Below are 22,595 nucleotides of genomic sequence, written 5' to 3'. Positions count from 1 at the left end.
CATCTCCTGTCTCCCCACCCTGAATTATTATTGATCAGTGTGATTATTACATATGAGTTATTAATTACCTTAGCCCTATCACCCAGCATAGTACCTGGCACATCAGAACCGTGTGAATGAATGAATGAACTAATGAACAAACAAATGAATTATGAACAGACCCTGAGTCAGAGGTCCCTTCGCTGAGACAAAGGAACATAGTGATAGTGAAGCAACTTGTATTTGCATAATTGCTTTTGCGTTTAAACACCTTCTCATCTCTTCTCATTTATATTTCTAACCAGTTCTATCACATTAATAGAGCAGGTTTTTTACACCCATTTTGTAGACAGAGGGGTTAAGGAAGTCCATGGAGAAAGGGCCAACAGTGCGAGCTTCGGACTGACCACAGGGCTGGTGCTGATACACCAAGTTAGACCAAGTCAGCTATCTGTGGACTGTTCCCAAGCACCTGAATATTGTAACATTGGGAAAGAACCAAAGAACATTAATCTTATTTACATCTGTGTTTAATTTTGAGAATGCCGTTAGTGATAACTGAGCCCACCTCCGAAGTTCACGTTTGAGGAACCAGGTGCCATTCTGACCGGAAATGCGAGGGGCAGGGTTTATGCTCCTGATGGAAACCTGGGAGTGTTTGCAGGGAGAGGCCGTCCTCTCTTGAAATTAACCCTGAAGTAAACTTTTCCGAGATCGCTTCTACCGAGAGGGTGCTAAGTGGGAAGTGGTTTAAAGAGTCCTGCTTGTTGACACTTGCTTTGAGCAAGCACGTTTATGAACAAGAAAGCCGTCTGGTTTTTCTTCTCTCGACACCAGTTGGGTTTTTTGTCCCTCTGTGACGTAAGAGCTGTCTTTAAGAGGTATGAGCAAAGCAATACTTTGTCTAAAGGGCACTGTTCTGCGTCAACAAAGCCAATCTCAAAGGTTACATGCTGTATGATTCCATTTATATAACATTCTCAGAAATGACAAAGTGATAATGATTAATCAGGGGTTAGCTTGGGTAGGATGTTCCTAAAATATGAGGGAGCTTTTTCCTTTTTTTTTGGTGCTGAAGTAGTACAAATCTAACTGAAATAAAATTTCATGGCACTATATACCATCCCCCACACACACCCCCAAAAAATAAAACAGAACAAAAATTGGCAAATCTGAATATGGTCTGTATTTGAGCTAATAGTATTGTACTGACGTCATTTTCCTGGTTTTGGTCATTGTACTGTGATTATGTAAGATCTTATCATTAAGGGAAGCTGGTGAAGGGTGTACAAGAACTCTGTACTATTTCTACAATTTCTTGTAAATTGAAAATTATTCCAAAACAAAATTTTGTTTTTATTTATTTTTTAGAAGATTGTATTTATTTATTTATTTATTTGAGAGAGAAAAAGAGACAGCATGAGCTGAGGGAGGAGCAGAGGGAGAGGGACAAGCAGACTTCACACTGAGCAAAGAGCCCAACACAGAGCCCTATCCCACCATCCCAAGGTCATGACCCGAGACAAAATCAAGTTGGAGGCTCAACGGATTGAGCCACCCTGTGCCCCACAAAGTTTTATTTTTGTTTTTTATTATTGTTTAAGATTTTATTTATTTACTTGTCAGAGAGAGTACAAGCAGGGGGAGCAGCAGGCAGAGGACAGAGGGAGAAGCAGGCTCCCCACTGAGTAAGGAACCAGATGCAGGACTAGATCCTAGGACCCTGGGATCATGACTCCAGCCGAAGGCAGATTCTTAACCTACTGAGCCACCCAGGCGCCCCTAGTTTTTATTTTTTTTTAAATACTCATTTATTTTTAAATCCTCATTTAGAAAATAGCTAAGCTAGCTTTATATTTTGTTGGATAGAGTTAATAATATTCATTGTAATAACAGTAACAGTAACTATAACTGATATAAGTTAGTTCATCATTTGCACAGTGCTTTCTGTAAAGACTGACTTTGAACTTCATAGCAAGCTGCGATATAGTTAGGCATTTTAATACCCATTTTCAGATCGAGAAAAAATTTGAAGCTAGTAAGGGACCTACTTGCTTAGGGTTTGTCTCCATGTGGCCCCTGCAACAATCCTGATACAACACAAGTTAGATCATGTCAGTTTTCTGCTCAAAGTTCCAAGTTTCCCATCCCACTTAGAGGACAAAGCAAAGGGCTGTTCCCTTTGCCCAGAACTCCTCTCCCCCCCAACATTAGTCCATTCCCTTACTCAGAATCATTCCTCAGAGGACGTTTCCCTGAGCCCCCTCTGACCTGAATATTTAAAATCACAGCCCACTTCCCCACCCACCCCTGGCCCTCTGATCCTTTTCTATTTTTCCATAGTGTTAATCACCTTCTGATAGAGCATGAAGCTTACTTATTTATCAAGGTTATTCTTTCTCACCCACTTCCCTCTGTGAGAATGTGAGCTCTGTAAGGGCAGGGATCTTTTTTATTCATGGATGTACCCCAAGTGCCTGGGAAAATGTCTGACACCTAGTAAGTACTCAGTAAATATGTGTTGAATGAATGAATTCAGGGCAAAGAGTGTGTTCCAAGTTAATAAGGAACTTCCTTTATGCAGAGTGTTCTTCCATTGCTTTGCCTCTTTCGCTCTAGGGGGAAGAAAAATGAAAGGGTTGCTTATCCGGAACTCAAGGAATTGGCCCAACTGGTGCTCTTAGAAGTTGCTTTCTTAGCAATTCTGATCGTCCTTCCCTCCAGGGAACATCCCGTTACTCAATGTTCTTTAAAATATCTTTCAGACCTTGTGTCCAAGGCTGTCTTTTTTTAAACCAGCAGACCAAGCAAGAGGGGCACGAACATCAGGAGTTAGGTGAAACGAGACAGAATGAAGGGGGTGGCCCACAGAGGAGGACATGGCTCAGAAACACTCGAGGCTCCCATACCAGGGTCACTCGGGAGAGAGTGGGTAGTAGGGTGGGGACTTAAGGGGGTGGATGACTTTTTTTCTCCTAGAAAGCCACAGGGGCTCAGGCTATAAAACTTCAAGGTCTATTCCAGTCTGGTTGTGTTCATCCAGACAGAGGAGAGGGAAATGAGAGGCAGCGGTCTTTCCCAGCGCACTCTAGTTGCTATCTCCAACCCACGCTTTTACATGAGTCTCCAGCTGGGAAGCTAGTGCCATTAAACAAAGTATATATCACTGAATACATGAAGCAAAGAACTGTGTTTTGCCTTAAGTCTTGGTCCACCTACTTTGGGAGAAAGTTGACTTTGGTTTGAACCGCTTTCCATTTCTTGCTGCTGGCCTCTCTTTGGCCTGTAGGCATTCACCACCTCAGTGCATAGGAAGAACTGTGTGATAGGTGATTTAGCTCCTTCTGGGCACTTCTATACTACTGCGGATGTCTTGTGCCAGAGAATTTGCTAGAGATTGTTTTCCTGGCTTTGTGTGCACTTTGAAAAGAAACACAAAAAGGAAAAGCGACTTCCCACTTAACCTAACATCGTGTTCCTGATAGGCGGTTTCACTTTCAGCATTGATAAACCTTGCAGCTCTGAAGAACAGTGGGCCCCAGTTGTCTTACTTAGGGATCTATAGCTGGTCAGCGGATCTCACGAAATGAATCCATCCTCTTGTTTTTTTCCGCTCCTGGTCAGCTTGGAATGTGATCTGTATCTTGTACTCGAGTGTTTCCCAAGAGTTTTGACAAGAGTAATTGAAGTCAAACAACTGTGGTCAGCTCGACTATATAAAAAATATAAATTGCATAACAACTCTCTGTATTTTCTGATTGAGCCAAAGCCAGTTTTTCTAAATATAAGCCAAGTGTTGCACCTTCGTGGAGCCTGGTGAAATGGGCTTTTTATTTGAGATCTTATGACCTGAAAGGTTAAAGGTGATTCTTCAGCATGAAAACCAAAGTGTCACGGGTGGGACTGTGAAATCATGGGCGGCAGCATGGATGATGGGCAGTGGCTTCGAGGGATGAGGTCTTGATAATCAAGACCTCATCTGGGATGTGTCCGTCTTTTGTAAAGTCAATGCCTGACAAGAGTGCCCAAAGTCCAAATCTCTCCCTCACTTTGCAAAAGAAAAAAGACCTCTCTCTGACTTATCTGGAGTCACTACAGGGCATCAGTTCTCAAATGCTTTGGTCTCAAGATCCCTTTACAGTCTTAGAAATTATTGAGAACCAAAGAGGTTTTGTTTACGTGAGTTCTATCTGTTGATACATACTGAATTAGAAACTAAAAACTTGTAAAGCATAAAAATACACAAGCATGTACTCCAGTAGCTAATAGAGCTAAGGACATCATCACACAACATACAGCCTCTGGAAAATTCTTCTGGAACATTCCATCACATGTTCCTAAGAGAATGAAGGTGGAAAGGGAAAATAACATCTTATCATTATTGTTAATGTTATTATTACTATCTTTATTATTATGACAAAAATAGTTTTCATCATTAGGGCTCCTAAAAGGGCCTCTGGGATCCCCAGCAGTCTCTAGACCACACTTTAAGAGTGGCTGTTATGGTGTATTGGCTCAAGGTTAAGAAATGTCCAGATCACTACATAGAAAATTTCAAATTTTGTTCAGCAAAGGAGTTGCCCTTCTAGTAAAATTTTACTGTTTGTGTTTAAGAATTATATACATTGTCAGGGTACTGGGGTGGCTCAGTTGGTTAAGTGTCTAACTCTTGATCTTGGCTTAGGTCTTGATCTCAGGGTCATGTGTTCAAGCCCCACACTGGGCTCCATACTGGGCATGGAGCCTACTTAAAAAAAAAAAAAAGAATTCTATGTATTATCTTGATGAGTCCCTAATAATAGTTGTGAGGATAATCAACCTAGAAGAAATTTTTTTTCCAATTTCAACATATATGTGTATTTTCGTTGCCAAGAAGTGTTGTAGGGTGATTAATCATGACTTCCAAACCCACATACTTAGGCCATTTGGATAAAATTCTGCAGGTGAGGTAGAAAATCATGATGGAAAACTTCTGGCTGCTGGGAGAAAACTGTTTCATTGGGTGATGCTGGGTCTTCCATCCCAGTCATGGGTACACCACATAGGTGCCTTTAGAGGAATTTTTTTTTAAATGTCAGAGTACCTGAAATTATATTCTTTGCAGCTGTTTAAATTATAAAAAATTTAAGGTGCGGGGGCGCCTGGGTGGCACAGCGGTTAAGCGTCTGCCTTCGGCTCAGGGCGTGATCCCGGCGTTATGGGATCGAGTCCCACATCAGGCTCCTCCATTATGAGCCTGCTTCTTCCTCTCCCACTCCCCCTGCTTGTGTTCCCTCTCTCACTGGCTGTCTCTATCTCTATCAAATAAATAAATAAAATCTTTAAAAAAAAAAATTTAAGGTGCAAACTTCAAAATGTATGAGAGACTCCATATATTTTTCAAAGTTATTTGGGAGGAATACAAGCAGAAGATACAAAGACCCCTGAGGCAGGGTATTCAAGGGTGTCCTTCTTTAGATGTGGATACTGGGTTTGAGATAAATATTCCTCTTCAGTGAGATAAATATATATTTTTTAAACCATCACACAAACTACTAGCAGTTTCATCTCAAAAGGGAGTGACCAAAAATGCGAAGTGATGGCTCCTACCTGAAATTATAGTTTCCTAGCTCTTGAAATTGGCAAGAGAATCTAAGCCATTTGATTAGGATTTTCCTCCATTCTGAGGGAAATACGCTTCACCTCAGAAAATGAAAATACCTGAAGTATCTGTCCCATTCTGACAGAACTTTATTTTAGAGAAGTAAAAAGTCACCATAGAATTGTAGGACAGAGATACACAGCTTCGTTTTTCTTGAGAGACCGTGTCTAGCCAGCAGAACTCAGGCGCCTGGACTAACTTTCGTCTGGATGGAAAAGAACAAAACCCCACCAGCACTGATTTTTCGGTGCACTTCTAACCCTCAAGAGAAGAGCCAACATAAAAGGGATCAGGTGCGCATTTCTTCCTAGAACTTCTCCCAGACACTGTTCTCTGGCCACTTGGCCCAGCCTTGGGCTGGCCTTCCCTCGGCATTGTTCCTCCTTGATTTTTCAAATTTTTAATTACTGTTAGGGACAAACTTTGAATTTTAAAATTATCAGATGGAGAACTTCCTATACAAGTAAATGGATAGAAGAAAACAAAGTAAGGTATTCAGGCAAGAAGCAAATGGAGGTCTATTTTCAAGAATTTTTTCTTTCTCTAGTTCATGATGTGAACTCTGTGCCAGAGGACACCTTTGTGTGCCAGAGACAGAGAAGTTTCCAGATTCTACTAGATGGTATATATGGCTGTGCTTTAAAAACAAAACAAAACAAAAACCACCCGTTTTTAAATTTTAGAATAGTTTTAGATTTTAGAAATTATGGAGATAATACAGAGTTTTCCATAAACCCCACTCGCACGTTCTCCCATTATTAACATCTTACATTAATGTGATATATTCGTTATAATTAATGAACCAATGAACATTATTAACTCAAGTCTCTATTCAGATTTCCTCAGTTTTTACCTAATACCCTTGTATGGTTCAATGATTTCATCCAGGATTTAGTTGTCTTGTCTCCGTAGGATCCTCTTGGTTGTAAGAATTTCTCAAACTTTCCTTGTTTTTCACGGTCTTGACAGTTTTGAGGAATACTGGTCAGGTTTCTTGTAGAACATCTCACAGTTTGAAATGTCTGATATTTTCCTCTTGGGTTGATTAGACTTGGGTTGTATGTTTTTGGGAGGAAGACTGCGGAGGGGAAATGCCATTTTCATTACATCATATCAAGAATACATTCTGTCAACATGACTTAGTGGTGTTGACCTCGGTCATGTGGCCAAGGTAGTGTTTATCGTTTTCTCCACTCTAAAGTTTAAAAAAAATAAATAAAATAAAGTTTTGGTTTGATTTCCTTTTCATACTGTCCTCTTTGGAAGGAAGTCACTATGTGCAGCCCATGCTTAAGGGGCTAGGAATTACGGTCCTCCCCTTGAGGACAGAGAATCCACATAAATTATTTGGAACTCTTCTTCATGGGAGACTTGTTTGTTCTGCCCCGTTGTTTAATCATTTATTTATGTCAGTATAGACTTGTGAACATTTATTTTATACCTCGGGTTAAAATCCAGTGCTATTTCATTTATCTTCTTGCTCAAACTGTCCCAGCTTTCACTGTTAGGAGGTGTTCTTTCAGTTGGTTTCTATGTCTCTGTCATTTCCCCATCACTCTGTGTGTGTATGTGTGTGTGTGTGTGTGTGTGTGTGTGTTGCATGGCATTTGTGTTAATTTTTGTTCCAGGTTCATCTTACATGTTTCCTGCTCCAGTCTGAGAATCAGCCATTTCTCCAAGGAGTTCTGGTTCCTTTTATTGGCAAATAGTATTGGAAAACAATATCTGCATTGCCTTTCCTCCTTCTTATTTAAAATTAATAAATCAAGTAGTTTTTAAATTTCTAAGATGCCTTAAAACCTCTGAAATGATGGAATTTTTCTTCATTCAGCACTAGTGTCTTCTCTTCAAGTAATAGTAGTGTCTTGTGCTTATGTAATAATTCTTTATGAACTGACTAATTGTTACTATTAAGAAAGGATTCATGGGCGCCTGGGTGGCTCAGTTGGTTGGGCGTCTGCCTTCAGCTCAGGTCGTGATCCCGGGGTCCTGGGATCAAGTCCCACATCGGGCTCTCTGCTCAGCAGGGGGCCTGCTTCTCCCTCTCCTTCTGCCAGCTTCTCTGCCTACTTGTGCTCTCTCTCTGTCTGTCAAATAAATAAGTAAAATCTGAAAAAAAAAAAAAAGGATTCATTACAACAGATCATCCGAAATTAAGCACTGTGATTTTTATCCTGCTGTGTGTGGTATCCTGAAATGTCATTAGTGTGTGAGGTATTATGTACTGTGGGGCTAAGCAGCAGGGGGCTGTCCAGGTGAACCTCAGAAAGCACTCTTCTTGATATTGGGGCCAGCGATTCTCGTACCTCCTTGCAGAAATTTAAGTCTAAATATTACTGCTTTTGGTACCTAACATCTCACCATCCAGGAAAAATTAAAGCACTTAAATGAAGAACAGCTGCCTCTTAGGCCCACGGTTGACTTGCTTCTGGTAGCTACAGTTTAAAAATCCCAGGTTTGGGGGCGCCTGGGTGGCTCAGTCAGTTAAGTGTCTGCCTTCAACTCAGGTCATGACCCCATTGTCCTGGAATCAAGTCCTACATCAGGCTCCTTACTCAGCAGGGAACCTGCTTCTCCCTCTGCCTGCCACTCCCCCTGCTTGTGCCCTCTCTCTCTTCTCTCTCCCCTCCTGGCAAGTAAATAAATAAAATCGTAAAGAAAAAATAAAAAAATTTAAAAAATCCCAGGTTTGCTTTTCAGCCACCAGCATAGTTTTAAAATTAACTTTGCATTTATGGCTTGCAGCAATGAACCAAAAAGTAAAAGAATGCTAAGACAACCGTGGGATTCTGGTGAGCCGCAGCCCGTTTCTCTGTGAGCCTGGTCTCACGAGTTCCCTTCCGTTCCAGGTCTGACCGAGACAGCAGTCTTCAGTTGTGAGGCCCACAATGACAAAGGGCTGACCGTGTCCAAGGGTGTGCAGATCAACATTAAAGGTAAGCACCAGGGCCGAGGCCCTCGAGCATGTCCTGGGAGCTGGTCAGGGGACACAGCATGAGCTCTGCTGCTAGCTACTTGGGTTTGAGCCCTGTCTTCCCCACTGACTTTCTTTGTGACCTTGGACAAGTCACTTAACCTCTCTGGCTTCAGTATAAAATAGGGATAATTACAGAATCTACACATTTTTGAGGCTTAAATGAAATAATACAAGTAAAAGCACTCAAAACAGTGCCTGGTGCATAAGTCTTTGATAAACATTAGCTCCCTTAGTTCTGCTTAGTCTGAGAAAATAGGCTGGGGTGTCTACCTTTGATCTTCTTAGCCCCTGTTTTCACCTTTCCCTCTCCCACCTTGAACTAGTCCCCATTACCCCTTGAAGAGCCCCCAGGGGTGGGGGCGGCTTAGGGCATTGATTGAAAGAATGGGCTCTGTCCTTCCCAGGCAGCTGGGGCTGAAGCAAGTCTCCCCTAGCTGCTGCCCAGGGGAGAGCCCAGAGCGCCTCTTCTTCCTAATCTCCTTGTTGCCTCTGAGCTGCGATATGACATAATAGAAGATTTGTCTTTGAAGGTCCCCATGCTAGTGGAGACATTCCAATCCAGTCATCTGCCTCCTCCTCCCTCTGGGATCAAAGTTATTTAAACCCAAAACTTGAGAGTAAATACTGTCATTTTATCCCTTTTCAAATCATCTTTCTTACCTTCTCTCATAGAAACTCAAGCAAATTTTATGTTTTAGTATTCTTTTTTTTTTTTTAAGATTTTATTTATTTACTTATTTGAGAGAGTGAGAGAAAGAGAGCACGAACAGGGCGGGGGTGGGGGGATGGGGTGTGGAGAGGAAGAAGCAGGCTCCCCACGGAGCAGTGAGCCCAACTGGCTCAATCCCAGGACTCTGGGATCATGACCTGAGCTGAAGGCAGACGCTTTATAAACTGAGCCACCCAGGCACCCCTCGTTGTTCTTATTTTAAATACAGAGAAGCAAATATTGAGTCCATATTCCTTTTGGTCTTAATCTTGGGGAAACAGCCCAAGGCAAAAGCAGAATGTGTTTAATAATGAGTTAAAAGTTGGGTAACATACAGCAAGGAACTCAGTATTACAAAAGAAGTTATACTTTAAAAAGGTGCTGATGGGGGCGCCTAGGTGGCTCAGTCAGTTAATATTCATTCGACTGGATCTCAGTCAGGTCTTGATCCCAGGGTTGTGAGTTCAAGCCCCACATTGGGCTCCACGCGGGGCATGGAGCCAATTTTTAAAAAGTAAATAGATAAAATAAAAAGGTGCTGATGTTTTGTTTTGACAAATCAACTAGATGAAGGTGATGGGGGGTCATTTTCTAAAAGTTCATTGGGGAAGAAAAAAGCAAACTGAAACTTACTCCCGGAGGAACTGTATAACTTCCTTCCTCATTATGAGTCTCACTATTACAATTTTCAAAAGAAATGTTGGGAATTTCAGGAATTCATGAGTAGGTGTAAATTTATAAAGACATTTTCATAAAATGTAAGCACCTTAAAATTTAAATATTTATAAAACGAGAGACACTTTTTAAAAATGTTATGCTTCACACAGAACTTAACTTTTTTTTATCAGTCCTCTTTCAAAAACTTTTGTTTTTGATTTTCATTTATTTAAACATTTATGTCAAAGCAACCAAGACTCCCTTCTCCTAATCTGTTGTTAACTATAATGTATGTGGCCAAATTATGATCTGGAAAGGCAGACATTTTAGGACAATTCTACAAGTGATCTATTTAGGAAAGTGAGTCGAACAAAATGCTGATTCTTTCCCACTCACCAAGCTGTGCATCTACTAGTAAACAGAAATGCCTGAATATGGTACCTCGTGCACTTCTCATGGTCCCAGCTCTCCTTCCCCCGATCTTCTGCCCACCCTGTCATTGCTTCACCTCCAGCACACCTCCCCCAACGCTCCTCCATGTGTTACCTTTCTAATCTTCCCCACAGCCCCATGGAGCCATGCTATCACCAACCCCACTAATAGAAGAAGGAACGGAGGTTAGAAAGGGCATTTAACTGTGGCCCGGGCCACCCAGCAGGCCAGGCAGTAACCAGACTCCCCAGTCCCTGCTGGTGTTCACTCTAATGTGCTTGCTGCCTCCTGCAACCAGCCTCCAGTGTCCTACTGAGGGACACGAGCTCGGGCTCAGACAGACCTGAGTTCAAGTCCCTGTTCTACTGCTTATAATCTCTGTGATCTTCGGCAAGTTTTTAACTTCTCTGATTCTCAGTATCCTCATCCATAAATGAGGAACATGAGGCTACCTCTCTGATAGGGTTCTGGTGATGAGGAAACAAAGCGAAGTCCATAACGTCCTGGCCCATAGTAAACACGAAAACAACAGTCATCATTTTTGCTTATAAATGTGATTATGTCTATTAATGAAGAATTAAAATCAGCAAAAAATAAGATCCCCAAACTTCAGATCCTGCTTAGATTCAAATTAAGATTCCTAGCCATGTCCCACACATGGCCAGGATCATTACACACTTTATGCCTCCACTCCCAGCAGATGCAGTTGGCTCTTCCGCTTGAACTGACTCTCACCTGTTTCCTCCACCACACATCCTCACTCATGCTCCCCTAGCACCCCTCTCTTCTCGGCAGGGGGCCATGGCTCTTGGTCCCCACGCAGAGCGGCACCCAGCAACGTGCCTGCATGCAGTAGGCTAGTGACCACGAGCTCAGTAAAGGAAAGAGACGTCTCTACATCCTTTTCCAGCTAGGGTCTCACTTCATCAGTGGGCAGGAAAGCAGGTCTGTGCTCCACTCCTCTGGCCCAGGCAGAACCATCCTATTACCAGAAGACCTGTCTATAAGCATAATGTGGCTTCTTTTTAAAACTTGGGCTGAATTTTCCTAATCTTAAGAAACAGAAACGGGCTTGATACTGTGTTTGTTTGGTAGCTGTGGCCACCTGTGGCTTACAACTGTGTTTGTGTGTGTGTCTTTGTTTTTGTGTAGCAATTCCCTCCCCACCAACTGAAGTCCGTGTCTGCAATAGCACCGCACACAGTGTGCTGATCTCCTGGGTCCCGGGTTTTGATGGATACTCCCCGTTCAGGAATTGCAGCGTTCAGGTAAACCAGCAGGATGAAGAGAGAGTGGCTGTTTGGTGCTCTGAGGGTCTACCTGATTTTTCTTCCTCCTGAGGGTGGGTGCTGAAGCCTTCAACACCTCTGTTCAGAAGTCCGTTGACCTCTTCCCCGCCCAGTGTCCTCCGCGCATGCCCCATTTTAGGGTGTTCTGCCCTGGGATGCTGCTTCTTTTCTGCTTGTGGCCCAGGGCCCAACCAGAAGTGAAACAGGTTTCCAGGATAGAACATCATGAGACCAGGGAGAATTAATTTTTAAGGTATAAAAACACATCCCGAAATTAGGACTGGCTTGTGATCGGAGTTGGGGAAGCCAGGTACTCCTCAACCTGGGCTAGTGGCCATGAAGGACAGGCCAGCATGAGATGGGTCATTTTTGCTGTCAAATGTAACACCTCGGCCCCTGGCTCCTAGGACAACCTGGGCATTACAGGCCTTGCAAAATCTCCCCCGCCTTTTTTTTTTTTTTTTTTTTTCAAATAATTTATTTACTTGACAGAGAGAGGGAGAGAGAAAGAGAACAAGGGGGAATGGCAAGCAGAGGGAGAGGGAGAAGCAGGCTCCTGCTGAGCAAGGAGCCCGATGCAGGGCTCAATCCCGGGACCCTGGGATCATGACCTGGGCTGAAGTCAGCTGATTAACCGACTGAGCCACCCGGGTTTCCCATCTTTCCCCTTTTTTAACCACTACTCAAAATGGGTATGAAAGAATACTGTAAGAAATACAGGATAGCCATCCTAAAATGGTACCTTGCCATGATGTAGGCTCTGCTTTGAGTGTTAATTTCATTAAAATGGAAAGGATAGCAGTAACACTACACCATTTACTGAGTGTTCACAATGACCAAGGACTTTGCAGACATTATCTTATGTAATACCCACACCAGCACTGCAGGCTCAGAGTGCTCACAAAGCCCGTGAGTGGCAAAACCAGAATTCAGACCCAGAAAGTTCTGATGCCAAAAGCAGTGCTCAGAACTGTCTCTTCCTCCATGTCTCAGAAGAGACATTGCTTGTGGGAGCAGGTAGCTGAACGTGTGTGGATTATCCACTGAAAACATGAATGCATTATGCCCTGTATGTTGTCACACAGTAGGGTCAGAAATTGTTCTTAGTTTCATAAATGTCTGGTCTTACGAGCTGAAAACATGTTCACCTGACACCTGCCATTCATGCCCACTCAACTTGAAGCAGTGACTTCTAAAGAATTTTATATGTTGACAACCAGATGTTTTTAATACCAAACAGAATTAGTTTCTCTGTTTTTATTGCCTCCCACTCTTGTCTAACAGCTGTTCCTTCTCTGGAAAGTGAAAACATTCTATTATCCCCAAAATAGCCTCCACCCTCACCCCACCAACTCTAGCTTTGCTTAATTCTTGCCCAACTTTATTTGTAAACCTCTGAAGGGCTGGTAAGTGTTAGGAATTCTTATTGTGTCTACAAAGTCCTCACCAGGAATATCCTTTTGGGGGGGCAGCTTTTTCTGAGATATATTTCACAGACCATTATACTCACCCACTTAAAATGTATAATGTTAGGGCGTCTGGCTGGCTCAGTCGGAAGAACATGCAACGCTTGATCTCAGGGTCATGAGTTTGACCCCACGCTGGGTGTAGAGATTACTTAGATAAACAAACTTTAAAAAATAAAGCATATGTTTTTTGGTATGTTCACACAGGTGTGCAACCATCACCATTGTCTAATTGTGTCTGTATTCATAAAAGCTATTGGTCTGTAGTTTTCTTGTGTTATCTTTTTCTGGTTTTGGTATCAAGGTGAGACTGACCTTATAGAATCAGTTGGGAGTTGTTCCCTTGACTTCTATTTCTTGGAAGAGTTTGAGGAAAATTGATATTAATTCTTTAAATATTTGATAGAAATCACCAGTGAAGCTGTCGGGTCCTGAACTTTTCTTTGCAGAGAGTTTTTTGAATACTACGTCAGTCTTTTTACTTGGTACACATCCACTTAGATTTTCTATTTGAGTCAGTTTTGGTAGTTTGTGTGTTTCTAGGAATGTGTCTGTTTCCTCTGGGTTATCTAATTTGTTGGTATACAATTGCTTATAATATTTCATTATAAGCTTTTTTTTTTTCCTTTGAGGTTAGTAGTAATGTCCCCTCGTTCATTCCTGATTTTAATTTGAGTCTTCCCTTCCTTTCTTCTGTTTGCTTTGGGTTAGTTTGCTCTTCTTCTTCTTCTTTTTTTTTTTTTTTAATTTCTTAAGGTAGAAGGCTAGGTAATTTATTTGAAATTTCTTCTTCTTTAATGCAAGCATTTATACTATACATTCCCTTCTTTTTTTTTTTTTAAGATTTTTTTTATTTATTTGACAGAGAGAGACAGCCAGCGAGAGAGGGAACACAAGCAGGGGGAGTGGGGGAGGAAGAAGCAGGCTCCTAGCGGAGGAACCTGATGCGGGGCTCGATCCCCGAACCCTGGGATCACGCCCTGAGCCGAAGGCAGATGCCTAACGACTGCGCCACCCAGGTGCCCCTATATACATTTCCTTCTAAGCACTGTGTTAGTTGCATCACATAGGTTTTGGTATTTGGGAGCTTTTTTCCCATTCATCTCAAGTTTTTTGGTTATTTTCCTTGTGATTTCTTTTTTTTTTTTCCTGTTGGTTATTCATGAGTGTGTTAATTTTCACATACTTGTGAATTTCTCAAATTTTTTTCTTTTGCTTATTTCCAATGTTTATTCCATCGTGTTTGGAGGATATACTTAATATGATTTTCAGTCTTTTAAATTTACTACGGTTTGTTTTATGGCCTACCATTTGTTCTGCCCTGGAGAATGTTCCGAGTGTAGGGGAAGGTATATTTGGCTCTTCTTGGGCAGAATGTTTGATATGTCTGGTAGATCTAGTTAGTTTAGAGTCTCGTTCACTTCTTAGGTTTCCTTGTCGATCTTCTGCCGAGTGGTTTTATCTGTTATTGAAAGTGGGGAATTAGGGTCTCAACTATTGTTTTTGCATTGTCTGTTTCTCCCTTCAGTCCCATCAGTTTTTGCTTCATGTATTCCAGGACTCTGTTGTTAGGAACAACAGGGCCTATTTCCCTATGTGTGTATAGATATAACTGGAGCATTGACCAGCCCTTTTTAAACCTGCTGCTGAGCTGTATGAAGAGTCCAAGAAGACATGAGGCTCCTGCCCCCATGAGTATGGTTGCCTTCGGACAAGTACCGCCCCCACCTGAGAGAGTAGGTCTCGGGATGGAGATGAGGTAGAGTAGGATGGTAGGAATGTCTGAAGACATCAGGTCACTGCTGAAGGTAGAAGATGATCACACACAAGCATCACCTGCTTTCTCCTCTTTTTGCCTTGGCTTTGGGCAGCCATGGCATGAGGGAAAGATCATCCAGTCACTGCCAAATTGCAGGCCTTCCTTGCCCACCCGGGATCCTGTGGTGCCAGACATGGTTATTCTGTCTTTGCCCCACCAGCTAGCTCAGCCTCCTTTCACCCATAAGAATACAGTTATTTTACAAGTTAAATTATAGGAGTGATGCGGTGACATACCTGTACCTGTAATTATTTGTTGTTTCTCTGAAATTCAAATATAACTGGCTATCCTGTTTTCTCTGACCGGTCCTAGCAGGGTTAGTCAGGACTGGCTCTAGAAGTTAAACTTTTATATTCTGCAGATTAGCAATGTAGTCCCACTTCTGAAGGAACCAAGCATAGTTTCATAGCATGTCCCCAGTCCATTACACTTTTAAACTCTGACTTGGGAACAAATGAATGTTTTGGACAAGATTCAGATCCACGCACTAGCAGGACACACCCTTTCACTTCCTTTGGTCCTGATGTTAGTTCCTTTCTTCACCCATTTTTGGGCAGCATACTCCATTTCTATTTTTAACTCTCCCACGTACTTCTTGCTATTTCATGCCCTCTTTTCCCCTAGGACCCGCTGAGAAGGACTGTTATAGAAACCCTGTCTTCTTCCAGCAGTGTGTTCTCAAAGAGCGCCCCTGTGCCTGGAAATGCTCCACACAGGGCTCCGGAAACGGGGCAGGGGTGGAGAGCCAAAGGTTTCCTCCACCTTAGTTTCAGGGGTTGGTCACCAGGAAGTAGGTGCATACTCTAAAGTGAAGAAACAAAAAGTAAGCTCTGCCAACAGCCACCACCAAGATAAGCACGTAACTCTTTGTTTCTCCTCTGGTGGCTCCTCAGGCCAACTGGTACTTTTGTCACCCAGTGCAGTCTGCGGCTCTGAGTCAGAGGTGAGACTTGGCCCCAACGCCACCCTCGTGGTATCCACTAGGGGATTTAGAATTCCAGAATGTCATTTGTGGCCCCTTGGCCTAAATTTCAACACCCATATCCTGAAATAACAACCCTGTGTATCCACACCCCATGACTGCAAGCCCGTTATTTTTAGGAATACGTCCAGTATTGAAGATTTTTTTCCCCAATTAGTTTTGGTTACTTGTGTTTTATTCACCATCATTTTCTCTTTTCTGATTGTATAAGTACTACACATTGTAGAAATTTTGAAAAACATGTAGTGGAAAAACGCTCTTCCTTATCCCCATACCCAGACAGGAGATATGCTTAAGGAAAAAGGTAGAAGTTTGGCCTAGCTCCAGATTTTTGCTTGTGTGTACAGAGGACGTCTGGAGAGGGAGGTGGAGAGACTAGTAGAGCTTATGGAGGGAAAGATGAAGAGAACTCAGAGGAAAGAGCTGCGATGTTTTAATGATATTTGGAGAAAAGTTTGTTGGGTGAGGGGCAAATGACTCTTCCCTATATCTTCCCACCAAATAATGTCAGAAAATGTGCATTCCCTGAATTTGCTTTTCGACTTGAATGTATATTGGGGTGGGAGTAGGGATTAAAAAAAAAAAAAAAAGTATATGCTAGAATTTACCTCAAGGCAAGAGCAGAGTTCATCAGGTTGCATAATGAAAAGAAATACAGAATAAAGACAGAAATCCCGGATCCCATCCCCTAAAGTAGTATTTGGGAAACGATCTCTGTAAAGGGCCAGAGTAAATATTGTAGGTTTTGGCCCTACACAGGGTGTCGGTTGTCTTTGGAGCATTTTCTGTGCAACAGCTGAAAGAAGAAATCAAGCGTTAAGGTGGTTCTGAGAAAGGAAGGGCTACTTCATCTTATTTCGTATTTAATATAAATTACCATCATTATAATATTATAAAGATCATTATTTGCTCTGTTACGTGCCACAGTGAGAACGCTTATTTTAGGTGTCTTGCTCAGGTCCTCAGTGGCTGCTCCAGTAGCGTGAGTAACACCCAGTAATGCTGGTGGGAAATTAGTGTGTGGCCCCAAAGGAAGCAGGTACTTCCCCTCAGTGAAGCGGAAGGCCCACGTGCACCGAACACATGAGCGCTCTATGTCTGGCATACCCACCACCTTACTAATGCCTGGTCCACATTTCTACCCCCCACTCAGGTCAAGGAAGTTGATCCGCTGAGTAATGGCTCAGTCATGGTTTTTAACACCTCTGCCTCACCACATCTGTATCAAATCAAGCAGCTGCAAGCTCTGGCTAATTACAGCATCGGTGTGTCGTGCATGAATGAAATTGGCTGGTCTGCAATGAGCCCTTGGATTCTGGCCAGCACGACTGAAGGAGGTAATTCCTGGAGTTAGAATAAATATTGCCCCTAATGGCGTGTGACTAAACAAATCCTTCCCGGTGGCCTGATTTAGAGTTTAAACTTTGCTTTGTTTGGTCTTTGTCTCAGGAGGAGGGTTTTATTGAGGTAGCCATTGAAAATGGGGAAGAAGATACTTCCTTCTACTTAGTGACAAAACTTACACCTACTAGGAACAGATAATGTGTTCTTTTACAAAGGATAATAACAACACACTTTATGGCCCATATTATTTTAAATTCAAATTGAATAACGTAAAAATTATTCATCATAGCATCACATTCAAGAAACAATGAACGTGAAGATGGTTAATGTTTACCAAACACCACGCGCCCAGCGCCACTTACGTGCTTTGCATGGATCATTTTATTAGATCCTCAGAGAAGCCCTATGAAGTAGATTCTCTCTATGCTCATCTTGCTCCTAGCAAATTTTATTTATATCTTTAAACTTTAAAGAATTATCCATTGTGCTGTTTTGATTTCTGAGATTTTTGTTATCTTCTATGAATATTGTATTTCTGCTAAATTCAAATCCAGTTTCTGTTCTTTCCCAGTTTAGAGCTCTAGATTGCTAGAACATCTTTCCTGCCCTCAGCTCCAGCCTCACCTAATCAGTGCTCTAGTCTTACTGCAGATGGGGCGGGGGCGGGCAGGCAGATGGGGATCAGAAATCTTTAGGGCATTAGCCTTCCACAGAATGATATTCTAGTGTCCAAAACTGTAAAATATCTTCTCTCAAATGTTAAAGAAAAGCCTTTGAGAACAGTTTGTATATGCTGTGTTTCATTTTCATTCAGTTCAAAAATACTTTTCTCACTTCTTCTTTGACCCATTAGTTATTTAGCTATGTAACTTAGTTTCCAAATATTTTGGGGTTTTCCAGAAATCTTTGTATTCCTGATTGCTGATTTCACTCTGTTGGTGCCCAAGAACGTAATCCGAATTAACTGAATATTTTTAAATATATTGAGACTCTTTTTATGGCCCAGAACACGTTTTTCCTGATAAATGTATGGTGTGCACTTGGAGAGAATGTATATTCCTCTTATTATATGGAGTATTCTATAAATGTCGGTTTGGTTGAGTTGGTTGACAGTGTTTTTTCAAATTATATTCTTACTGCTTTTCTGCCTACTTCTGTCAATTATTTAGAGAGAGACATTGAAATGTACAGTTACAGTTTTGGGTTTATCCATTTCTTTTTGACGCTCTAGCCAGTTTTGCCTCAAACATTCTGAAGTTCTGTTATTTTGTGCGTAAATGTTTAATATTACTGTGCTCTCCTAATAATTGGCCACCTTCTCAGTATGAGATTGCTTCCTTTATCTTTATGGTATTATTTTCCGTGAGATCTACTCTGATATTAATATAGCCATTTTAGCTTTCTTTTGAATATGTGATATATCTTTGATTCCTCCTTATTTTTAACTTATTTATATCTTTCTATTTAATGGGACACCATTAATGGACACCCCTAAGTGTTAATATTGGTTTTCTTTCCTCTGGGACCATTCACTTTCTCTAGCAAAGAGGTCTCCTGTTTCCCGCCTTAGTAATGTTAACATGGCTGCCAATGCTCCCGGAGCCAGGTGAGGAGGAGGGGTGAGGCGGAGTCCTCCTTATTCAGGGTACAAACTTCTACTTATTTCTCCAGTTGTCTGTCTGGCCCCTCATTGTGCCTTCATCCTGCCAGTGCCCCACGTCCAGAGGCTTTTCAGTTTGGAGACTAAAGCAGCATCCTGTCTCCAGGGGCATTTGGAAGGGAGTACCTGGCAAGTGTGGGAATAGGTTACAGGGATCTTGAGGACTAGCTACTTCCTGGTCAAATTGTCAATCTTCCAGTTTCAGTACCTGCGCCCACAGCTGAGCTTCTCCATGGTCCTTTGGGGAGAACAGACTTGCTGAATTAATTATACCTTCTGCATCTCTTTTTCAGCTTTCAAGTATATGTTGACATTTCTTTTCCACTGGTGATTCTGCTGCACCTTATGAGTTTAACTGTTTTAAATTCCTTACTGTCATCATAGAGAGGTTTCAGGAGGAGCAGACATAAAGACATGTTGAGTTGGCCATGTTTATCCATAAATTCTACAACCGATTTGAAACTATATGACTCAGTTAATAGCACGACTTTAGCTGTGGGACATTTCCCAAGCAGAAATGAAGGTTAGAGTACCCTTTTGTTTTCTTTTTAGGCATATCAGAGATACATAACTTAATCTCCCCTAAATACAATGTAGTGGTTTGGTATATATTATTGTAATTGGTTTCATTCTTTCTATATTTATATAAAACATTTTTTATTTCTAAAATGGATCGTTGTTGCATACCATTTTCAGTTTGATTTTTCGCTCCATTAGATATTTTTTCATATCCATACACATGATCTACCTAATTCTTTTCAGTGGCCGGGTACCAAGTATTCTATTGGAAAATGTATCAAAATTTATTACATCGTAATTATTGACTGAGCAGTACATTTATTCCTTTTTATCATTATTATGCGTCAGTAAATGTAATACTACCTACAGGAGAATTTTTTAGATTAAATTCCTGGAAATAAAATACTTGGTTAAAGAGCATATTATTTTCAGGTTTTTCTTTTTTTTAAGATTATTTATTTATTTGAGAGAAAGAGAGTGTAAGCAGGGGCAGAGGCAGAAGGGGGAGAAAGGGAAAGGGAAAGAATCACAAGCAGACTTTGCACTGAGCACAGAGCCTGACGTGGGGCTCAATCTCACAACCCTGAAATCATGACCTGAGCGGAAACCAAGAGTCAGACACTTAACCAACTGAGCCACCCAGGTGCCCCCATATTATTTTCAGCTTTAAGAGATATAGTCAAGTTCCTTGCTCCCGAAAAGTAATCTAGTAATGACCTTGACCTGTTTCCTAAATTATTTTGTACTTATATGTAATACATACATACATTTTTTTCAAAGTGCTATAACTTTTATCCTTGTATCCTTGTGAGAGATAACAGACATGTTGACATAAGTGGGTATGTGACTTAAGCAGAACTTACTATAAACCAGAAAGTGAAAACCAGAGTTAAATTTTACATTTTGACACCCAGGAATTACCATTTGAACTTCTGGTCTTCAATAATGAGATGTCTTACATATATATACATAAATGTGTATGTACATTTTTAAAAATTTTTGATGGATTAACTCAGTTCAGACCATCAATAACCTGCCTTTGGACTTTAAAATGGTGGCTTGCTTCTGAGCTCTGCAGTGTTCCCTGCCTTGTACATCTCACGTGACACAGAACTGATCTCCAGACAGTCTGGTTGACCTTCCACCCCATAGGTTACTATTGGAGAACCCTGTTCAAGTTGTGTCTGCTTTGCTTCCCCAGGAGGAGTGCCTGAGTGCCACCCACCTGTTTCCCTGCCTTTCCTTGTCTCTGTGATTTGGTTTGGAAAGTGCTTACTTTTTCAAAGCTCATGTAGTATTTCAGGGGCGCCCGGGTGGTGCAGTTGGTTAGGGGCTGACTGTTGGTTTCAGCTCAGGTCATGATCTCAGGGTCCTGGGATCCAGCCTCTAGTTGGGCTCCATGCTCAGCACCAAGTCTGCTTTAGGATTCTCTCTCTCCCTCTGCCCTTCCCCCTACTTGCTCTCACACACGCTCACTCTCTCTCTCTCTAAAATAAATAAATGAATCTTTAAAAAATGATAAAAACTCATGTAGTATTTCAATCCTCCTTAATTGAAAAGAGGGTGAAAATCTGCTCTTAATCCCAGTCTCATTTGAATGCTTTCTTTCCTTAGAGCATTTGAAAACCAAACCAAACATTCGGAAACTGAGAAGAGAATGTACCCCTATGTACTTTTCTCTGTGGTTCCTCATCTTTCTCTCTTCTTTCTTTTGTAGCCCCCTCAATAGCACCTTCGAATGTCACTGTGTTTCTGAATGAATCTAGTCATAAGGTGGACGTCAGATGGATCAAGCCTCCAATTAAGCGGCAGGATGGGGAACTGCTGGGCTACCGGATATCCCACATGTGGCAGAGTGCGGACACTTCCGTAAGTCGGAACTCTGAAGGAGTTCACTTGTCTCCTTAGATTTGCTTATTTAATACTGTTGTAGAAGCTTTTGTTTTGTTGAGAGACCAGGAATTATTGAATGAGGCACCTTTCACTGAATAGTTACAAAATTCCAGGGAGTCTTTGGGGCTTTTCTCACTCACTCACTCATCCATTCATTTATGTATTCAGTAAATATGTGTAGGACCCATCTCTGTTATCATCTGATTCATGCCTTCTGGAAACCTGGGCTCTTGTAGAAAGATAGTTGAGAACTACTGAGATAACCATAGCAGAAGGTCAAGAACGTGTACGGCTTAGCGGTCCAGCCAGTCATAGCCTCTTGGAAATTCCAGAGGATGCTTTTCTGAAGAAGATTGTCAGGAAAGAACTCCAGCCTCATAGAGAATGGCAAGGAGTAACCAGACTCCAGAGGACAGGGTTAAAGCTCCACAGAAGTAGGGATGATGTCTATGTATGTGTGGGTACACAGCTCCCAGACGGGTCCCCTTCCCACTTAAGAAAGGAAGAGAGTTGAGGAGACACTGACTTCTTTGTGACACAGAGTGTCCTTGGAAAGGCAGATGCACTGACTCCATCATCAGGACCGTCCCTTTACTGCCATCCTGCAAAGCTGACCTGCCTGATCGTGCTGGCCCTAGGGGTAGGTCAGATCTTAGCATCCTCGTGGCATTTGCGTGGGGCATCTTGTGAACGTAGTGTAACTGCTTGGCAGGAGAGACGGACACAGTCAACAGCTGCCCCCACGGATGACGTCCAAGCTTTGTTTCAGTCATTTTCAACCTCACATCATCCAGCTTTTACCGCAACTGCTCTTTTCCAAAAGGACATTTGGGATTTCTTCTTCTTCTTTTCTTGACTCAGTTTACCTGTCAGCAAGCAGACTCTTGGAAGCAATAGGTGATGGAAATAGAGGACAAAGAAGAGGGCTTGAAGTCCATGATTTTTTGTGCCTCAGAGTGGTAACAGGATGTCGTTTGTACAAGTCAAACCCCTGCTTAAGAGTGTTGCCGCTACGAGAGAAGCCTCTTGTTTCTTGGTCTTTGGTCCCAAGGCCTCTGTGCAGGGTGCTTATTTGATTAACCGAATTTCCACACTGGCTGAATCAGGGGAATCAAATGCCTTGTCAGAGACAAGCCCCTTTCACAATGCTAAATTGTGAACAGTCCCTGAAGGTCCAATCATTGTATTTCGGTTCAATAGGATTGTGTTTTTCTCTGGTTGGCAGAAG

General features: G+C 41.9%; 1 protein-coding gene across 1 annotated transcript in view; it reads left to right on the top strand.

Annotated features, from left to right (window-relative positions):
* MERTK (MER proto-oncogene, tyrosine kinase) overlaps positions 1 to 22,595 on the top strand; it is a 106,137-nt gene that overhangs the window by 49,588 nt on the left and 33,954 nt on the right. The window contains exons 5-8 of the mRNA XM_045808937.2: positions 8,470 to 8,556; positions 11,548 to 11,663; positions 17,105 to 17,288; positions 21,192 to 21,343. Of these exons, the coding sequence (XP_045664893.2) occupies positions 8,470 to 8,556; positions 11,548 to 11,663; positions 17,105 to 17,288; positions 21,192 to 21,343 (539 nt within the window). The remainder of the gene's footprint in view (positions 1 to 8,469; positions 8,557 to 11,547; positions 11,664 to 17,104; positions 17,289 to 21,191; positions 21,344 to 22,595) is intronic.

This window comes from Ursus americanus, chromosome 7 (assembly GCF_024610735.1).
Source record: "Ursus americanus isolate L20-20 chromosome 7, mUrsAme1.1.p, whole genome shotgun sequence".
In the NCBI taxonomy this organism is placed as follows: domain Eukaryota; kingdom Metazoa; phylum Chordata; class Mammalia; order Carnivora; family Ursidae; genus Ursus; species Ursus americanus.
Note: the sequence above shows the minus strand (reverse complement) of the source record. Positions and strands in the feature narration are given on the sequence as shown.